The sequence below is a fragment of the Oncorhynchus nerka genome, linkage group LG14 (genome assembly GCF_034236695.1).
Source record: "Oncorhynchus nerka isolate Pitt River linkage group LG14, Oner_Uvic_2.0, whole genome shotgun sequence".
Classification (NCBI taxonomy): domain Eukaryota; kingdom Metazoa; phylum Chordata; class Actinopteri; order Salmoniformes; family Salmonidae; genus Oncorhynchus; species Oncorhynchus nerka.
In genome coordinates this window covers 48,356,244-48,373,630 of record NC_088409.1, presented here as the reverse complement: position 1 = coordinate 48,373,630, position 17,387 = coordinate 48,356,244, and the positions used below count along the sequence as shown (strand labels likewise).

The 17,387-nt window shown below is 42.2% G+C and overlaps 1 protein-coding gene across 3 annotated transcripts in view; it reads right to left on the bottom strand.

Moving 5' to 3' along the window:
* LOC115141366 (zinc finger protein 236-like) overlaps window positions 1-17,387 on the bottom strand; it is a 98,877-nt gene that overhangs the window by 27,368 nt on the left and 54,122 nt on the right. For 2 of the 3 annotated variants that reach the window (XM_065000142.1, XM_029680155.2), the window contains exons 18-20: window positions 10,997-11,148; window positions 3,414-3,590; window positions 2,130-2,418 (exon numbers count right to left, since the gene is read on the bottom strand). In XM_065000142.1, coding sequence (XP_064856214.1) covers window positions 2,130-2,418; window positions 3,414-3,590; window positions 10,997-11,148 — 618 coding nt within the window. The remainder of the gene's footprint in view (window positions 1-2,129; window positions 2,419-3,413; window positions 3,591-10,996; window positions 11,149-17,387) is intronic. The other variant, XM_029680156.2, reaches the window with a different exon arrangement.

The following is a 17,387-nucleotide window of genomic DNA, read 5'->3' as shown; positions in this document are numbered from 1 at the left end:
CTAGCATTTAAGAGCAGTTGGAGGCCACGGAAGGAGTGTTGTATGGCATTGAAGCTTGTTCGGAGGTTAATTAACACAGTGTTCAAAGAAGGGCCAGATGTATACAGAATGGTGTCATCTGCATAGAGGTTTATCAGGGAATTACCCGCAGCAAGAGCGACATCAGTGATGTATACAGAGAAAAGAGTCGGCCCGTGAATTGAACCCTGTGGTACCCCCATAGAGACTGCTAGAGGTCCAGACAACAGGCCCTCCGATTTGACACAGTGAACTCTGTCTGAGAAGTAGTTGGTGAACCAGGTGAGGCAGTCATTTGAGAAACCAAGGCTGTTGAGTCTGCCGATAAGAATATGGTGATTGACAGAGTCGAAAGCCTAGGCCAGGTCGATGAAGATGGCTGCACAGTACTGTCTTTTATCGATGGCGGTTATGATATCGTTTAGTACCTTGAGCGTGGCTGAGGTGCACCCGTGACCAGCTCGAAAACCGGATTGCACAGCGGAGAAGGTAAGGATCGAAATGGTCAGTGATCCGTTTATTAACTTGGCTTTGAAGACTATAGAAAGGCAGGGTAGGATGGATATAGGTCTATAATAGTTAGGGTCTAGTGTGTCACCCCCTTTGAAGAGGGGGATGACTGTGGCAGATTTAGATATTTAGGGATCTCGGACGATACGAAAGAGGTTGAACAGAATGGTAATAGGGGTTGTAACAATGGCGGTGGAATATTTTAGAAAGAGAGGGTCCAGATTGTCTAGCCCAGCTGATTTGTACGGGTCCAGGTTTGCAGCTCTTTCAGAACATCTGCTATCTGGATTTGGGTGAAGCTGGGGAGGCTTGGGCAAGTAGCTGGGGCGGGTGCGGAGCTGTTGGCATAGCAAGGAGGAAAGCATGGCCAGCCGTAGAGAAATGCTTATTGAAATTCTCGATTATCGTGGATTTAGCCTCAGGGCAGTGGACCTAGCCTCAGTGCAGTGGCCAGCTGGGAGGAGGTGCTATTATTCTCCATGGACTTTACAGTGTCCCAAAACTTTTTGGAGTTAGAGCTACAGGATACAAATTTCTGTTTGAAAAAGCTAGCCTTTGCTTTCCTGGCTGACTGTGTATTGGTTACTGGCTTCCCTGAAAAGTTGCACATCGTGGGGACTATTTGATGCTAGGGCAGTACGCCACAGGATGTTTTTGTGCTGGTCGAGGGCAGTCAGGTCTGGAGTGAACCAAGGTCTATATCTGTTCTTAGTTCTACATTTTTTGAAAGGGGCATGCTTATTTAAGATGTTGAGGAAATTACTTTTAAAGAACAAAAATCTGTTTAGCATGTGAAGTAGCTGGTTAGTACAGTTTGTTTTGGCAATTTTACAGCTATCAATTTAGAAGTCCATGTTCAACCTGCAGTCTGACATTCACAACAGCACCATGCAATGCACCCTGTACTGAAGAGGCAGACAAACAGGAGACATGTGCTAGACCCTCTCTTCAATTACACATTTCTCCAGGTAGGAATATCGTAAAAATATGATCAATGGCTCAATCGAAGACAACCTCTCGCGTTATGACATCGGACAGTATTTAAATCTGACATGTATGACAGGTGTTTTTGTGATCTAAAAGTCATATTCCTATTAACTTCCAATGTAGTGAGATGCTTCATACCAGCCAAATTTCTGCCTGCTTGAACAGCGATAGCTCAGATACACATGAAAACATGAAATGACCCAGGGAATCGATAGAACATCGCTCAAAATGGGTGAATCTTTCCTTTAAAGGGGCAGCTGATTTTTTTTGTCTCATCTGTGATATTTTGATTAAAAGATTAAGGTCACAAAACTTGAAATGGCATTGGGCAATATACCACATCACTTCTTACTAGTAAAACATTTCTTATTTTAGAGGCATGCTCCTCTGTTTTGGGGGGAAGGTTTTGGTGTAATTATGGAGAAAAAACATTGTGGCTAGTTAAAATGAGTGGCTGGTCAATTTTTAAATCTACCTGCCACAGAATGGCTGGCGGAACAAAACGTTAGTTTCAGGCCCTGAATAGGACAGAGAAAGTAGATGAAGAGAGAGTGAGAAAGAGCATATAAGAGAGTACAGGACAGAGGGAGACAGTTCTCCGACACTCAGCTCACCTGACGAGGTCGCTGGGCTTCTTGAAGCTCTTGGGGCAGAAGTTACAGCAGTTGGCGAACTTGGGCTCCGTCTCCAGCTCCACCGCCTTGTCCTTGATCTCGCTGATGCGGTCGCGCTCCGCCGCCGACTGGGCCAAAACCTTCTCCGACACTGACGCCTCGTCACCAGGGTCATTCTTGGCCAGCTCCTCCGCCTGCTCCTCGGTGAAGGTTATGATGTTGGCCCGGTTCCTTTTCATCACGGTCTGCTCACCCTCCTCTTCCTCCTCGCCATCCTCATCCTCCAGCCCTGCGAGGGGAGAGACACATAGGAGGAAAGGATTCACATGCTTCTTGAGTGTCAATCAACATCACGCCCACAACTCGAACTCAGACTTGGGTCCATTTCAGATGCATTTCAAATAATTGCTGCTTGTCAATTGTGCATGGTGATCTTAGGCTTGTGCGCGGCTGCTCGGCCATGGAAACCCATCTCATGAAGCACCCGACAAACAGTTATTGTGTGGATGTTGCGTTCAGAGGCAGTTTGGAACTCGGTAGTGAGGACAGACTATTTTTACGCGCTTCAGCGGTCCCGTTCTGTGAGCAGATGTGGCCTACCACTTCGCGGCTGAGCCGTTATTGCTCCTAGACGTTTCCACTTCACAATAACAGCACTTCCAGTTCACCGGGGCAGCTCCAGCAGCACAGAAATTTGACAAACTGACTTGTTGGAAAGGTGGCATCCTATGACAGCGCCACGTTGAAAGTAACTGAACTCTTCAGTAAGGCCCCTCTAATGATAATGTTAATCTATGGAGATCTTATACACCTGTCAACAACGGGTGTGGCTGAAATAGTAAAATCCCCTAATTTGAAGGATTTTTTTTGACGGATTTTGTAAATACTACATCTCTGTACTTATATAATTAAATGGGACATTGACCAATATGGCTGCCATTATCAACAAAATCTAGAGCTAAACAGATCTATGACACTAGCCACTCTAAATAAAAATTGTATTGGTCACATACACATATTTAGCAGATGTTGTGGTGGGTGTAGCAAAATGCTTGTATAGTATATATCTCTATGGCTATGTCCCAAATTCCTCTCATTCCTTCCTAAGTGTGCACTTGTTCACTTCCCTTCACTGATTTGGAAGGAAATGACTGGTATAAGAAATATCATAGAAACTCCTACTAGCCTCCACCAATCCAATGCTTTTAGATTTGTGGGAAGTAGTGAACGAATGCATACTTTAGGAGAAAGGAGATATTATTGGGACGTAGCCTATGTCTGTACCTCTGTCCACTTCGGCGTGGTCCTTCTTCAAGTGCTTCCTATACAGCACATTGTTGCGGAAGCTGTCCTCACACATGTGACACTTGTAGGGCTTCAGGTGGACAACCATGTGGCGGTTCAGACTGCCGTTGGTGGTGAAGGATGTGTCACACATGTTACACTTATAGGCCTTCACTCCTAGGAGCGGGAGCAAAGGAGACGGAGATATAAATAACCATATGTTTCATCAGTGTATTGACCAATAAGGTTTAGCTTTCCCCAGAGGTGGAAAAAGTACCCCAATGTCATACTTGAGTAAAAGTAAAAGATACCTTCATTGTAAAATACTCCTTGGGTAAAAGTCTAAAAGTATTTGGTTTTAAATATAAGCATCAAAAGTCAACGTAATTGCAAAAAATATACTTATGTATCAAAAGTATTCCTTATATTAAGCAAACAGCACGATTTCTTGTTTTTTCATTTATTTAAGGATAATCAGGGGATAATTTTACAAACAAAGCATTTGTGTTTAGTGAGTCTGCCAGATTATAGGCAGTAGGGCTACCAGGGATGTTCTCTTGACAAGTGTGTGAATTGGACCAATTTCCTGTATTGCTAAGCATTCAAAATGTAACGAGTACTTTTGGGTGTCAGTGAAAATGTATGTAGTAAAAAGCACATTTTCTTTAGGAATGTGTTGGAGTAAAAGCAAAAGACTGAAACAGTCAAGGAAAGTACAGATACCCCGACTCCCGAGTGGCGCAGCGGTCTAAGACACTGCATCACAGTGCTAGAGGCGTCACTACAGACCCAGATTCTATCCCGGGCTGTATCACAATCAGCTGCGATCGGGAGTCTAATAGGGCAGCACACAATTGGCCCAGCGTCGTCCCGGTTCGGGGAGGGATTGGCCGGGGGGGCTTAATAGTGCTCATTGAGCTTTAGTGACTCCTTGTGGCGGGCCGGGCACCTGAAGGCTGACCTCGGTCGTCAGTTGAAAGTTGTTTCCTCTGTCACATCGGTGCGGCTGGATTCCGGGTTAAGCGGGCGGGTGTTAAGAAGCGCGGTTTGGCGGGTCATGTTTTGGAGGACGCATGACTCGACCTTCGCATCCCGAGCCCTTTGGGGAGTTGCAGGAATGAGAAAAGATCGAAATTGTGGATAAAAGTACAGATTCCCCCCAAAAAACTACTTAAGTAGTACAGTTGAAGTCGGAAGTTTAAATACACTTAGGTTGGAGTCATTAAAACTCGATTTCAAACATCCCACAAATTTCTTGATAACAAACTATAGATTTGGAAAGTCGGTTAGGAGTAATTTCTCCAACAATTGTTTACAGACAGATAATTTCACTTATAATTCACTGTATCACAATTCCAGTGGGTCAGAAGTTTACATACACTAAGGTGACTGTGCCTTTTAAACAGCTTGGAAAATTCCAGAAAATTATGTAGTGGATTTCGAAGCTTCTGATAGGCTAATTGACATCATTTGAGTCAATTGGAGGTGTATCTGTGGATATATTTCAAGGCCTACCATCAAACTGTGGAGTGCCTCTTTGCTTGACATAATAGGAAAATCAAAAGAAATCAGCCAACACCTTAGAAGAAAGATTGTAGACCTCCACAAGTCTGGTTCATCCTTGGGAGCAATTTCAAAACGCCTGAAGGTACCACGTTCATCTGTACAAACAATAGTACGCAAGTATAAACACCATGGGACCACGCAGCCGTCATACCGCTCAGGAAGGAGACGCGTTCTGTCTCCTAGAGATGAATGTAATTTGGTGTGAAAAGTGCAAATCAATCCCAGAACAACAGCAAAGGACCTTGTGAAGATGCTGGAGGAAACAGGTACAAAAGTACCCATATCAACCGTAAAACGAGTCCTATATCGACATAACCTGAAAGGCCGCTCAGCAAGGAAGAAGCCACTGCTCCAAAACCGCCATAAAAAAGCCAGACTACGGTTCGCAACTGCACATGGGGACAAAGATTGTACTTTTTGGAGGAATGTCCTCTGGTCTGATAATGGCCATAATGACCATCGTTATGTTTGGAGGAAAAAGAGGGAGGCTTGCTGCACGAGGGACTGGTGAACTTCACAAAATAGATGGCATCATGAGGGGAAATTATGGGGATATATTGAAGCAACATCTCAAGACATCAGTCAGGAAGTTAAAGCTGGTCGCAAATGGGTCTTCCAAATGGACAATGACCCCAAGCATACTTCAAAAGTTGTGGCAAAATGGCTTAAGGACAACAAAGTCAAGGTATTGGAGTGGCCATCACAAAGCCCTGACCTCAATCCTATAGAAAAATTGTGGGCAAAACTGAAAAAGTGTGTGCGAGCAAGGAGGCCTAAAAACCTGACTCAGTTACACCAGCTCTGTCAGGAGTAATGGGCCACAATTCACCCAACGTATTGTGGGAAGCTTGTGGAAGGCTACATTTGACCCAAGTTAAACAATTTAAAGGCAATGCAACCAAATACTGATAGAGTGTATGTAAAACTTCTGACAGACTGGGAATGTAAATAAAGAAATAAAAGCTGAATTAAATCATTCTCTACTATTATTCCTAGGAACGCGAAGCCACTTTAAACAATGCTACCTAATATGTTTACATACCCTACATTATTCATCTCATATGTATATACTGTACTCTATATCATCTACTGCATCCTTATTTACATTTAAGTCATTTAGCAGACGCTCTTATCCAGAGCGACTTACTTATGTAATACATGTATCACTAGCCACTTTAACTATGCCACTTTGTTTACATACTCATCTCATATGTATATACTGCACTCAATACCATCTACTGTATCTTGCCTATGCCGCTCTGTACCATCACTCATTCATATATCTTTATGTACATATTCTTTATCCCCTTACACTTGTGTCTATAAGGTAGTAGTTTTGGAATTGTTAGCTAGATTACTTGTTGGTTATTACTGCATTGTCGGAACTAGAAGCACAAGCATTTCGCTACACTCGCACTAACATCTGCTAACCATGTGTATGTGACAAATACATTTTGATTTGATTTGATTTCTGACATTTCACATTCTTAAAATAAATTGGTGATCCTAACTGACCTAAGACAGGGAATTTTTACTAGGATTAAATGTCAGGAGTTGTGAAAAACTGAGTTTAAATGTATTTGGCTAAGGTGTATGTAAACTTCCGACTGAATTTTAAGGGATTTTTACTTAAGTACTTTACACCATTGGATTTCCCAAAGCATTTGTGGCTATAATATTGTCATTTTCTCCACAACCCAGCTGCACAGCCAAGAGAGAGAAACAATTATGAGATCTATATTTGACTGTCATAAGTGAATGAACAGAATTCGTCAAATTAAGCACTTTGCTGTCCTGCGAGAGGCGTGAGTCTGGGTCGGCCAGATAAAAAGCATGCTATTTTAACTACAGTGGCAAGAAAATGTATGCGAACTCTGGAATTATCTGGATTTCTGCATAAATTAGTCCTAAAAATGCCAAACAGTCTGCTTAAACTAATAACAAAGAAATTATTATATTTTTCTTGAATACCATAATTTAAACATTCACAGTGTAGGATGGTAAAAGTAGGTGAATCCCTAGGCTAATGACTTCTCCAAAAGCTTATTGGAGTCAGGAGTCACCTAACCTGGAGTACAGTCGTTGCCTAAAGTTTTGAGAATGACACAAATATTAATTTTCAAAGTCTGCTGCCTCAGTTTGTACGATGGAAATTTGCATATACTCCAGAATGTTATGAAGAGTGAGCAGAGGAATTGCAATGAACCTCTCTAGGCTAGGGGGCGGTATTATCATGTCCGGATGAAAAGCGTGCCCAAAGTAAACTGCCTGCTACTCAGGCCCAGAAGCTAGGATATGCATATTAGTAGATTTGGATAGAAATCACTCTGAAGTTTCAAAAATTGTTTGAATGATTTCTGTGAGTATAACAGAACTTATTTGGCAGGCGAAACCCCGAAAACAAACCATCCAGGAAAAAAAAATTGAGGTCACTCTCTTTTCAATGAGTTTTCTATGGGGATCTGGATTTCTAAGGCACTTGCTTGCAGTTCCTATCGCTTCCACTGGATGTCAACAGTCTTTAGAAATTGGTTGATGTTTTTCCTTTGTGTAATGAAGAAGTAGCCCTGTCCAGAACAAGGGTCGAGTGAAATGTACTGTTTGATAGAGGCGTGTGACCCCACTTTTTTTTCTTCCGGTATTGAACACAGTTTATCCCGTCTTAAATGTGATTGATTATTTACGTTACAAAATACCTAAAGTTGTATTTGGAAAGTTGTTTGAAATGTTTGGACAAAGATTACCGGTAACTTAGGAGATATTTTGTAGCCATGTTGCGCGAGTTGGAACAGGTGTTTTTCTGGATCAAACGCGCCAAATAAATGGACATTTTGGATATATAACGACAGAATTAATCGAAAAGGATAATTTGTGATATTTATTGGACATACAGTGGGGCAAAAAAGTATTTAGTCAGCCACCAATTGTGCAAGTTCTCCCACTTAAAAAGATGAGGCCTGTAATTTTCATCATAGGTACACTTCAACTATGACAGACAAAATGAGAAGAAAAAAAATCCAAAAAATCACATTGTAGGATTTTTTATGAATTTATTTGCAAATTATGGTGGAAAATAAGTATTTGGTCAATAACAAAAGTTTCCCAATACTTTATATACCCTTTGTTGGCAATGTCAGAGGTCAAACGTTTTCTGTAAGTCTTCACAAGGTTTTCACACACTGTTGCTGGTATTTTGGCCCATTCCTCCATGCAGATCTCCTCTAGAGCAGTGATGTTTTGGGGCTGTTGCTGGGCAACACGGACTTTCAACTCCCTCCAAAGATTTCCGATGGGGTTGAGATCTGGAGACTGGCTAGGCTGTGGCCAGGACCTTGAAATGCTTCTTACGAAGCCACTCCTTCGTTGCCCGGGCGGTGTGTTTGGGATCATTGTCATGCTGAAAGACCCAGCCACGTTTCATCTTCAATGCCCTTGCTAATGGAAGGAGGTTTGCCAGCAGCTCTTCGTTGTTCGTCAAGCATTGCACTGTTTATGACTTCAAGCCTATCAACTCCTGAGATTAGGCTGGTGTAACCGATGTGAAATGGCTAGCTAGTTAGCGGGGTGCGTGCTAATAGCGTTTCAAACGTCACTCGCTCTGGGACTCTGCATGGGTAACGCTGCTTCGAGGGTGGCTGTTGTCGTTGTGTTCCTGGTTCGAGCGTAGGGAGGAGCGAGGAGAGGGACGGGACGGAAGCTATACTGTTACACTGGCAATACTAAAGTGCCTATAAGAACATCCAATAGTCAAAGGTTAACGAAATACAAATGGTATAGAGAGAAATAGTCCTATAATTCCTATAATAACTACAACCTAAAACTTCTTACCTGGGAATATTGAAGACTCATGTTAAAAGGAACAACCAGCTTTCATATGTTCTCATGTTCTGAGCAAGGAACTTAAACGTTAGCTTTCTTACATGGCACATATTGCACTTTTACTTTCTTCTCCAACACCTTGTTTTTGCATTATTTAAACCAAATTGAACATGTTTCATTATTTATTTGAGGCTAAATGGATTTTTATTGATGTATTATATTAAGTTCAAATAAGTGTTCATAAGTGTTCATTCAGTATTGTTGTAATTGTCATTATTATTACAAATACATTATTTTTTAAATATATTTTTTTATATGATTATTATTATTATTATTTTTTTAAATCAGCCGATTAATTAGTATCTGCTTTTTTTGGTCATCCAATTATCGGTATCGGTGTTGAAAAATCATAGTCGGTCGACCTCTAATCTGCACGCACAGTGAGGCGAAGACTTTTGGAGGATGGCCTGGTGTCAAGCAGGGCAGCAAAGAAGCCACTTCTCTCCAGGAAAAACATCAGGGACAGACTGACATTCTGCAAACGGTACAGGGATTGGATTGCTGAGGACTGGGGTAAAGTCATTTTCTCTGATGAATCCGCTTTCTGATTGTTTGGGGCATCTGGAAAAAAGCTTTTACGAAGAAGACAAGGTGAGCGCTACCATCAGTCCTGTGTCATGCCAACAGTAAAGCATCCTGAAACCATTCATGTGTGGGGTTGCTTCTCAGCCAAGGGAGTGGGCTCACTCACAATTTTGCCTAAGAACACAGCCATGAATAAAGAATGGTACCAACACATCCTCCGAGAGCAACTTCTCCCAACCATCCAGGAACAGTTTGGTGACGAACAATGCCTTTTCCAGCATGATGAAGCACCTAGCCATAAGGCAAAAGTGATAACTAAGTAGCCATGGCCATGAAACTCCCCAGACCTTAATCCCATTGAGAACTTGTGGTCAATCCTCAAAAGGCGAGTGGACAAACAAAACCCCACAAATTCTGACAAACTCCAAGGATTGATTATGCAAGAACGGGCTGCCATCAGTCAGGATGTGGCCCAGAAGTTAATTGACAGCATGCCAAGGCGGATTGCAGAGGTCTTGAAAAAGAAGGGTCAACACTGCAAATATTGACTCTTTGCATCAACTGCATGTAATTGTCAATAAAAGCCTTTGACACTTATGAAATGCTTGTAATTATACTTCAGTATTCCATAGTAACATCTGAAAAAAATATCTAAAGACACTGAAGCAGCAAACTTTGTGAAAATTAATATTTGTGTCATTCTCAAAACTTTTGGCCACGACTGTACAATCATTGAGATGAGATTGGAGATGTTGGTTAGAGCTGCCCTGCCCTATAAAAAAAAAAACATTTGAGTTTGCTATTCAACAAGAAGCATTGCCTGATGTGAACCATGCCTCAAACAAAAAGAGATCTCAGAAGACCTAAGATGAAGAATGGTTGACTTGCATAAAGCTGGAAAGGGTTACAAAAGTATCTCTAAAAGCATTGATGTTCATCACTCCACGGTAAGACAAATTGTCTATATCTATGGAGAAAGTTCAGGGCCTGGACACCTTGCTATCATCGTCGGAAAAATTAATTCTTAAGTGTATCAAGATATTTTGTATCTATCTGTCCGCCAATTGAAGTTCAAGAGAAGTTGGGTGATGCAACAGGACAACAACCCAAAACACAGAAGTAAATCAACAACAGAATGGCTTCAACAGAAGAAAATAAGCCTTCTGGAGGGGCCCAGAAGTCCTGACCTCAACCCGATTGAGATGCTGTGGGATGACCTCAAGAGAGCGGTTCACACCAGACATCCCAAGAATATTGCTGAACTGAAACAGTTTTGTAAAGTTCCTAATGACAGTTGTGCAGGTATGATCCGCAACTACAGAAAATGTTTGGTTGAGGTTATTGCTGTCAAAGGAGGCTCAACTAGTTATTAAATCCAAGGGTTCACATACTTTTACCACCCTATACTATGAATGTTTAGAAGGGTGTTCAATAAATGAAGAATTGTTTGTGCATTATTAGTTTAAGCAGACTGTGTCTGTCTACTGTTGTGACTTAGATGAAGATCAGATCAAATGTTATGACCAATCTATGCAGAAGTCCAGGTAATTCCAAAGGGTTAACATACTTTTCTTGCCACTGTATGCAGGCGTGCTGAGGTACACTGTTCTTACCTGTGTGTGTGTTGAGGTGGGACTTGAGGACCCCTGCTGAGACGAAGCATCGGCCACAAATGTTGCAGCAGTAGGGTTTCTCTCCGGTGTGGGAGCGCACGTGTTGCTTCAGATGGCTGGACTTCTTAAAAGGTTTATTACACATGGTGCACCTGGGGGGAATCAAACACACAGGTCGTGTTCATTAGGAATCAAACTCAAGAAAACAGACTAAAACAGGGAGGGACTAACTGACCGCCAAAAGGAAACACTTATTTGGTCTGTTGCAAAACCCTTTCCATCGCATGCCCTAATGAACACAACCATTATATAATAGAGACGGTCTAAGTCACAAAGCATCAGTTAACAATACTGACAACAGGAATAATTTCAAAATTCCACCACCAATTCACAAAGCAAGTTGGAGTTTATAAAAGTACATCAGACTTTTTGTGAAGTGGGAGAATTGAAAACCAAACCTTTCTTTGGAAAGGTCACTAACTCAGCCCTATGGCATCTGTTTGTGCTTTCTGTTTGGAAGGTGTGAGTTATGGTTTGAAGCTTTAAAAATTGCAGCGTACTGCGGCGCAGCATGCATGGTGCAGCAGAATTCTATGGCACGTTATTTAAGTGTGAACCACTGGTACCATTGATTCTAGTTAGTGCTAGTTTGACTACCAGAGAGCATCTTTGAGATAGCCTTCAATAAGTGTCTGTACTAGAGAATGCAGGCACGCGGGAGACCGGGGTTCAATTCCCTGATGGGGAGGAAGGAGTAGGCTGTCCTTGTAAATAATAATTTGTTCATAACTGATTCCATGTGTATTATTTCATAGTTGTTTCATAAATGTCTTCTATTATTCTACAATGTAGAAAATAGTCCAAATAAAGAAAAACCCTGTAATGAGAAGGTGTGTCTAAACTTTTGACTGGTACTTGCTTATTTAATTTGATTAATATTATGTTGTTTCTATTCCAAGAAAAATTAAAAACCCTCTGGGTTTCCATTAGGATGGAACAGAAAATATCGCAATGTACAACGTAACGGCCGGGAGTACATTACTGGGCTATTTAGCTAAAGAATCCCAGTGTCGTGCAGGCACGCAGGAGTAGGAGGAGGAAGGAGTAGGCTGTCCTTGTATATAAGAATTTGTTCTTAACTGACTTGCCTAGTTAAATAAAGGTAACACTAAGAGCATAACATTTCTTCACCCTAATTTTCAAATTCTAGTCTTAACCAACACCGAAACAGAGATTCAGTGAAAATAAAAAATCTCCTTGATTTATCAAGACCAGTCCCCGTCTCAGAGCAGCGCAAAACGTGCTAAAACAGTTGTAGGCTATTGCTTCTAAATGAATAATAATCAAATTGTTAAAAAATATGAATATTTTGGAGATGATTTTGTTTTCAAATAACGTAAAATGAGCGAGAAAAAGGCAAATGTTGAACATGGGGTGAGACAATGTTACTAATTTGTAAATAAAGCCAGTTTATTATTTAGAATGATTTATTTCTGTTTTTAGAGGGGAGAGAAAACAAAAACCCACAATCATCCCATGGGTCTCCCAGTAGAGGGCGGAGCGGGTATTGAACCAGCATCTATAGCAACACAGCTAATAATCCTGTCTTATACAGCGCCTGAGTGGTGCAATGGTCTAACGTGACCGGTCGGGAGTGGCCTACAGTACAACAGTAAGAGCAAAATAATCCTAACAAAATAAAAACCTTAGCGTAACAACAGTTTTAGTAAGTAATACTGAAGTCGTCCACAATTATCAGTTTCTATTTAGGTTTATGTCACCCATTCATTGTCAGTTAGAGACACAGTAGGACTCAAAAGCATAATCAGTGATCTAACTCCCCCCTTGTGCTGGTCTGGAGCAACGAAGTGGTGACGCAGGGTACTGTACTAAACCACAAATGACCTCTAAGCCCAGCAGCATAAATCACAAAACTTTAAGTGGAGCAACCACTGCACAGCCTTTAGAATGAGACAGAGAGAGATAATCAACCCATATACAGTGGGGAGAACAAGTATTTGATAACCTGCAAAATCGGCAGTGTTTCCTACTTACAAAGCATGTAGAGGTCTGTAATTTGTATCATAGGTACACTTCAACTGTGAGAGACGGAATCTAAAACAAGAATCCAGAAAATCACATTGTATGATGGTTTTAAATCCAAAAATGAAAATACTGCCCTCTAGTCACAAAAGGTTAAAGAAAAACTAAACAGGTCTGTGAGAGCCGGAATTCTTACTGGTTGATAGGTGATCAAATACTTATGTCAGGCAATAAAATGCTAATTAATTACTTAAAACCATCATACAATGTGATTTTCTGGAGTTTTGTTTTGGATTCCGTCTCTCACAGTTGAAGTGTACCTATGATACAAATGACATACCTCTACATGCTTTGTAAGTGGGAAAACCTGCAAAATCAGCAGTGTATCAAATACCTGTTCTCCCCACTGTATATGAGGTGTATGTGTGTACTTATCTAAACAGAATGTGGAGTCTAATTTTGATACATATATAGGACTCCATACAGAGCATTACACCCAAACTGAAGTCACACTATACCACACACTACTCTTTTCTCACTGTTAAAACCTTGGCCTTGATTACATCTGTGTCGTATCTGAAGGAGAAAGTTCAGTAGTTTACAATCTCAAATATATATTCCCCTTATCCATCTACGTCCTCCTTTCTCTTGTTTTGTCTATACCGCTAGTCGTTTCATCCTAGACATGCATTAATAACGCAATGTGCGCTGACGTGGTAGGGGATTTTGTAAGTCTTTTTTTTGCATCCGTTCTGAGTGCCATGGGGAACAACTGAGGGAACAACTGAATAAAAGCATGACGCATTACTCAGTCCCCTTCCCGTCCCACTCTCTGTTTCCACAACACAACAACATCCGTAGCTAGTGTCCTCTGCTACATCTGACGCACAAGTTAGTTGGAAAACTAAGAGCTTGTAGCAACACAAGCTGCCACCGTCACCTCAACAGACATCTGACGCACAAGTTAGTCACAAAACAAAAAGCTTGGAGCAACACAAGCTGGCACAGTCACCTTTACATATAGAAAGCTAGCAGAGTTAACTCATTGTCTGATTTCCAAATGGCAACATATGGGCCATGGTCAAAAGTAATGCACTAGATAGGGAATAGGGTGCCGTTTGGGACAGTTATTTAGTTGAACATTGTGTCATATACACACAAGATGGCGCCGGAGAACAAGGCTGACGTTTGACACATTCCTAACCAGATTGTGTTTTTTTGTTAGTTTCTTTGCGTTTTGTTGTAACTTATTTTGTACAATGATGCTGCTACTTTCTCTTATGACCAAAAATAACTTCTGGAACTCAGAAATGCGATTGACTGGCAGAATCCTTTTTTTCCTATAACGACTCCGACGAGCCCGATGTGAATGACATACTGCTTTCCTGGGAACAGGCCCAGATCCTTGTCATTTGCGTGAAGAGAATGCGAAGAAAAAGGGTCCAGACAACGGCCTGCCTTCTGAAAATTCATAGGCGATCGACTAAAACCCCACTTCCTTCCATTCTGCTAGCAAATGTGCAATCTTTGGAAAATAAAATAAAATGACCTACGCGGAAGATGAAACTACCAAACTAACAGCTGGTGCACGATATCGAAAGAAGACTTGAGCTATTGCCCGCCTGAGGTAGAGTATTTCATGATAAGCTGTAGACCACACTATTTACCTAGAGAGTTTTCATCTGTATATTTCGTAGCTGTCTACATTCCACCACAGACCGGTGATGGCACTAAGACCACACTGAATGAGCTGTATTCCGCCATAAGTAAACAGGAGCAAACAAGCTCACCCAGAGGAGGCGCTCCGAGTAGCCGGGGACTTTAATGCAGGGAAACTTAAATCCATCTTACCAAATTTCTATCATCATGTTAAATGTGCAAACAGAGGGGAAAAAACCCTGGATCACCTTTAACAACACAGAGACTCATACAAAGCTCTCCCTAGCCCTCCATTTGGCAAATATGACCATAATTCTATCCTGCTGATTCCTGCTTAAAAGCACAAATTAAAGCAGAAAGCACCAGTGACTCGATCAATAAAAAAAGTGGTCGGATGAAGCAGATGCTAAACTACAGGACTGTTTTGCTAGCACAGACTGGAATATGTTCAGGGATTCCAGCGATGGCATTGAGGAGTACACTAAACCAGTTATTGGCTTCATCAATATGTGTACCGATGACGTCATCCTCACATTGACCGTACGTACATACCCCTACCAGAAGCTATGGATTACAGGCAACATCTGCACTGAGCGAAAAGCTAGAGCTGCTGCTTTCAAGGAGCGGGACTCTAATCCGGAAGCTTATAAGAAATCCCGCTATGCCCTCCAACGAACCATCAAACAGGCAAAGAGTCAATACAGGACTAAGATCAAATTGTACTACACCGGCTCTGACGCTCGTCGCATGTGGCAGGGCTTACAAACCAAACAGACTACAGCCGAGAGCCGCCCAGTGACACGAGCCTACCAGACGAGCTAAACTACGTCTATGCTCACTTCGAGGCAAACAATACTAAAACATGCATGAGAGCACCAGCTGTTCCGGGAAGACTGTGATCATGCTCTCCGCAGCCGATGTGAGTAAGACCTTTAAACAGGTCAACATTCACAAGGCCACAGGGCCAGACGGTGTACTGCGACCATGCGCTGATCGACTGGCAAGTGTCTTCACTGACACTTTAAACCTCTCCCTGTCCAAGTCTGTAATACCAACATGTTTTAAGCAGACCACCATAGTCCCTGTGCCCAAAAACACTAAGGTAACCTGCCTAAATGACTACCGCCTCGTAGCACTCATGTCTGTAGCCATGAAGTGATTTGAAAGGCTGGTCATGGCTCACATAAACACCATTATTCCAGAAACCCTAGACCCACTCCAATTTGCATACTACCCTAACAGAGCCACAGATGATGCCATCTCTATTGCACTCCACACTGCTCTTTCCCACCAGGACAAAAGGTGTTCATTGACTACAGCGCAGCGTTCAACACCAGAGTGACTTCAAAGCTCATCAATAAGCTAAGGACCCTGGGACTAAACACCTCCCTTGCAACTGGATCCTGGACATCGTGACTGGCCGCCCCCAAGTGGTAAGGGTAGGTAACAACACATCCGCCACGCTGATCCTCAACACAGGGGCCTCTCAGGGTGCGTGCTCAGACCCCTCCTGTACTCCCTGTTCACTCATGACTGCACGCCAGGTACGACTCCAACACTATCCTATGTTTACCGATGACACAGTAGTAGGCCTGATCACCGACAAGACAGCCTATAGGGAGGAGGTCAGGGACATGGCCATGTGGTGCCAGGAGAACAATCTCTGCCTCAACGTGATCAAGACAAAGGTGATGATTGTGGACTACAGAAAACGGGGCTGGAGTGGAGCAGGTTGAGAGCTTCAAGTTCCTTAGTGTCCACATCACCAAAAAACTAACATGGTCCAAGCACACCAAGACAGTTGTGAAGAGGGCACGACAAAGCCTATTGCCCCTCAGGAAACTAAAAAGATTTGGCATGGGTCCTCAGATCCTCAAAAGGTTCTACAGTAGCACCATCGAGAGCATCCTGACTGGTTGCATCACTGCCTGCTATGGCAACTGCTCGGCCTCCGACCGCAAGTCACTACAGAGGGTAGTACGTAAGGCCCAGTACATCACTGGGGCCAAGCTTCCTGCCATCCAGGACCTCTATACCAGGCAGTGACAGAGGAAGGCCCAAAAATGGTCAAAGACTCCAGCCACACTAGTCATAGACTGTTCTCTCTGCTACCGAATAGCAAGCGTTACCGGAGCGCCAAGTCTAGGTCCATGAGGCTTCTAAACAGCTTCTACCCACAAGCCATAAGACTCTTGAACATCTAATCAATTGTCTACCCCCCCACCCCATCTTTTACACCGCTGCTACTCTCTGTTGTTATCATCTATGCATAGTGACTTTAATAACTACCTAAAACCCTTGCCAACAAGAGGTTTTGCCACCAAGTACTAGGACAATACTTATTTCCCTCATTAAAATGCAAATCAATTTATAACATTTTTGACATGCGTTTTTCTGGATTCTTTTGTTGTTATTCTGTCTCTCACTGTTCAAATAAACCTACCATTAAAATTATAGATGGATCATTTCTTTGTCAGTTGGCAAACGTACAAAATCAGCAGGGGATCAAATACTATTTTCCTCTCACTGTACATGTATATATTACCTCAACTAACCAGTGCCCCCGCACATTGACTCCGGTACCGGTACCGTCCTGTATATAGTCTCGCTATTGTTTTAACTGCTGCTCTTTAATTACTAGTTACTTTTATTTTTATTTTTTAACTGCATTGTTGGTTAGGGGCTTGTA